A 4361-nucleotide genomic window follows, 5' to 3' on the forward strand; every position below is an offset into this window, starting at 1 on the left:
TGTGTGTGTGTGTCTGTCTGTGTGTGTGTGTGTGTCTATGTGTATGTGTGTGTGTGATCCTGTCCAGACTCAGCCGATCAGCAGTGAGAGACAGGAGGAGACTCTCCGTCCTCCACAGGACACAGAGACACTGAGGAGCCACGAGACCAGAACCCAAACCCAGGATAGAGGGTCTGGGTGAATGAGGTGTAGAAGGTGTGGAGGTGGATCAGTGAGTCAGAGGAGACTGTGTAGAAGGACAGCAAGCCAGCAGGACAGTCCACATACACTGCTACTCTACCAGAGACATGGAAGAAGGAGATGAATGTCTCTCTGTTATTGTGAAGGACATAGTAACGACTATCATCATAGCAGACCAGACTCCAGGACTGATCATTACCTCCAAACCAACAGTCTTCACTGTCTCCTCTCCTCCTGACTCCTCTGTAACTCACTGATATATGAACCCTTCCTCTGGTCTGGACCTCCCAGTAACAGCGACCAGTCAGACCATCTCTACACAGGAGTTGAGACCAGATCCCAAACCTGTCTGGATGACCAGGATATGGCTGATCCTCCTCCACCCGTGTCACCTTCCTGTTGTTGTCAGACAGTCTGAGTTTCCTGTGCACCGTGTTGGTGTCGACTCTGAGTTCACAGGAATCTGACGGAGAGAACGAGACACAACACAGCTGCAGTTATTAACCAATCAGCTCTTTGGTGATGACATCACAGGGTTGAATGAGGGATGTCACAGTCTGATGAATGAAATTAAAACACACTTACACTTCCTCAGACCTGGTGTCAACCATCTGACTCCAGCAGGCTCCACCCTGAAAGGAGGGGGGGGGGGGCATTACATCACTCTCTCACACAGCTTGGATCTGATCTAATGTAGCGCTGAGATTTACTCATTTATATTCATTCCTAGTTCCTGCTCTAACCTGTGTCTCTCTCTCTAATCTGTCTCTCTCTTTGAGACAGGAACAACAACCTGGAAATCCATTTTAACCCATGAGACTCTTCAGGGCCCCATTAACAATTTCATGCACCCCAGGCAATAAGAATCAAAATATTTTATTTTAACAAATGGGCCTCACAAATGTCCTCCTCATCTTCCCCCTCTTGATCCCTCTCTACCTCTGTCCCTTTCTCTGAATCTGCAGCCTCCTCTTCCTCCCTGACACTCCCTGTACATCACTTTCACTCACACACACATTGTGTGAGGGACTTTTTTAATCTAGAGTTGTACTCTCCCAGCACAAGGTAAAATTAGAAAAATAATTGGTCCAGAGTACGTCTCTAAATGATCACATGAGCCACGCAGCACCGGAAACTGACATTTTCCGGTGCTGCGTGGCTCCTCCTGAAAAAGCACAATCTTGACCCCTCTGCTTTGTCCAACTACAGGCCAGTTTCTGAGCTACCTTTTTTTATCCAAAGTTCTAGAAAAAGTGGTATACGCCCAACTTCCGTTGCACCTTAACTCAAACAACTTTGAAAAATTCCAGTCTGGTTTTAGATCTTGTCACAGTACAGAAACATCTCTTTTAAAAGTTTTTAATGATCTTCTTTTAATTTCTGATTCTGATAGCTCTGCTGTGCTAGTGCTTTTAGATTTGACTGCAACGTTCGAAAAGCTTGACCACAAGATTTTATTGCCAAGACTCGAGTCCTGTGCAGGCATTAAAGGCAAAGCTCTGAAGTGGTTTAAGTCATATCTGACACACAGATCTTTTTCTGTAAACCTTGGGCCTTTTTACTCAAATAAAGCTCTGATTGACAGCGGGGTGCCCCAAGGTTCAATTTTAGGCCCAGTCTTGTTCTCGCTTTATATGCTGCCCCTGGGATCAATCTTCCTAAATTTGTAAGAAGTCTTGGTGTTTTTATTGACAGTTCTTTTAAACTCGATAAACAGATTAGCTCAGTGGTAAAAACAAGCTTCTTTCAGCTCAGACTTCTTGGAAAGGTCAAGCCTTACCTGCCCCATGGCCAACTGGAGACAGGTGTGCAGGCCCTGATCACAAATCGACTATTTTAACTCATTGTACTTGCCTTGATCAGTCTTCAGTTCGCAGATTACAATTAGTTCAGAACGCCTGGTGACAAGAAAAAGGTGCAATGACCACATCCCGCCTGTACTTTCGTCTCTCCACTGGCTGCCTGTTGTTTTTAGAATCCATTTTAAGATCTTATTGTTTGTTTTTAAATCTCTTAATGGGCTGGTACCATCATATTTATCTGATATGCTGATTTTGCACACTCCAGTCGGAGCTCTCAGGTCCAGGTCCAGTTGCTTTTAGACTGTCCCAGTACTAGACTGAAAACCAGAGGGGACAGAGCTTTCTCGGTGGCAGGTCCTAAGCTCTGGAACTCTCTCCCTCTCAACATTAGAGCAGATTCCTCTATTGAGAGTTTTAAATGACTTTTAAAAACTCATCTTTTTGCTCTGGCTTTTAACATAAGCGGAGCTGTGACATTTTATTGTTCTTGATTTCAGCAAAGTTTTAATCTGTTTTTATTGTTTTTGGCATATTCTGTTATAGATGGGTTTTTCCGGTTATTTATTATGTTTTAATCTTATGTTGTTATCTATAATTGTACAGCACTTTGGGGCAGTGGTGTACAGAAATAAACTTTGACCTTGACCTTGATTTAAACCTCTAGCTAACTAGTCTGCCTAAAGAGGAGATTAAGCTTCATCCACACAGAAAAGCACATTGCCTTGTGCTAAGCTAGGCTAAACCTGTCCTGGACCTTTCTCTGTCAAGTTGAAACGGATTTGATCCCAGGAAAGACGGGAAAAATTATGTTTCTTTAAACCACGGAAAGATATCTGTCCAAACTACATCAATTATACTTAAAAAAATACTATTAACAAAGGGAGTTATGATTTTAGTTCCTGGAGATGTTCTCCTTTAAAACTTCCTACACTAAAATCTCCTTCTTGTTGATCAGTGTGTGTACCTGAGTGTGTCCAGTCTCCAGAGAGGATCCTTCAGTCCCGCTGACAGCAGCTTCACTCCTGAGTCTCCTGGATGATTGTAGCTCAGGTCCAGCTCTCTCAGATGGGAGGGGTTGGAGCTCAGAGCTGAGACCAGAGAAGAACAGCCTTCCTCTGAGATCAGACAGCCTGACAGACTGGAAACACACAGAACAACACACAGGAAGCCTCTGTCAACACGTGGACCCATGTGGTAGTTCTTTCTTTGGTTGTTGTCCAGGTACATTTTAGTCCAGATTTAGAATAATCTTCAAAATCATCTGCAGTATTTAATTATTCAACAGAAGCACTACTGCTGAAGTTTATCGTATAAAGAGACAAAGCTACACGTCAGCTGTTTATCAACTGAAGTTAGTCGAAGTTTAAATGGTCATCAGTTGAACGGGTTAATGAATCATTCTTTATGAAGTGATTCTAAATCAGACTAAAGAACTTCGGAAAACTTCACTTTTTTAAAATATTTCCAAAGTATTTTTAAATTCTGTGTTTTCAAAGATTATTGTTGTTGGTCTGACCTGAGAGTCTCCAGTGTGCAGTGTGGACTCTTCAGTCCATCAGAGATCAGCTTCCCTCCTGAATCCTGCAGGTTGTTGTTACTCAGGTCCAGCTCTCTCAGACTAGAGGACTGGGAGCTGAGAACTGAGGACAGAGCTTCACAGCTTCTCTCTGACAGGTTACAGCCACTCAGCCTGGAGAGACAATAGGAAGTTATTTATTATTAACTGTTATAAAAAGTCTGTCTACAACAGTTCTCCTATATGCAAAAATCAACATAACATTATAACTCATTTAAAGCACATACGATTTACATTTCTTCAAAAAAGGCCCAAATATATGCCAAATCTCAAACCAGTGGGGCCATTTTCCTCTATAAAATGGTAGATATCTATCTTCTTCTGCTATAACATCTTTGATAGCATACTAGACTCTTTGATTGGGAAGATTGACCTCTTTAGGACTCGATACTCTTTGGGTGACGTTGTCTCCCATATATAGGCATACTGCTGCATTTCTTCCCTAAACACAAAGACAAGACAGACGGAGCGGGGAGCTAGCGGCAGAAATGAGCAAAAACGCGATGAATTATGGACATAAAGTGGATAAATCTTGGATGTAATGGTTTGCAAATATTGCTCAACGACCCCGAAAAAGGCACAAGTTCCAGGTTGGATAGAAAATCACCTGTAGAGGCTAGAGGGACCCAAAAGAGACCTCCGTAACCGCTAACTCGTTACCTTTTAGCTGCAACTTTCGGTGAGATTATATCTTTTATGGTTATTAAATCATTAAACTATGAATTTTCTCCGGGGAACCATCACCTTATCGTGGTGGAGAGGTTTGTGTGTCCCTATGAACCTGAGGGCTGTGTTGTCTGGAG

The 4361-nt window shown here is 42.7% G+C and overlaps 1 protein-coding gene across 1 annotated transcript in view; it reads right to left on the bottom strand.

The window, feature by feature from the left end:
* LOC117939972 overlaps window positions 1-4361 on the bottom strand; it is a 20124-nt gene that overhangs the window by 9508 nt on the left and 6255 nt on the right. Inside the window, exons 5-7 of the mRNA XM_034865351.1 lie at window positions 2947-3120; window positions 766-812; window positions 1-643 (exon numbers count right to left, since the gene is read on the bottom strand). Coding sequence (XP_034721242.1) covers window positions 78-643; window positions 766-812; window positions 2947-3120 — 787 coding nt within the window. The 3' untranslated portion in view covers window positions 1-77. The remainder of the gene's footprint in view (window positions 644-765; window positions 813-2946; window positions 3121-4361) is intronic.

Source organism: Etheostoma cragini, unplaced genomic scaffold, assembly GCF_013103735.1.
Source record: "Etheostoma cragini isolate CJK2018 unplaced genomic scaffold, CSU_Ecrag_1.0 ScbMSFa_1523, whole genome shotgun sequence".
In the NCBI taxonomy this organism is placed as follows: Eukaryota; Metazoa; Chordata; class Actinopteri; order Perciformes; family Percidae; genus Etheostoma; species Etheostoma cragini.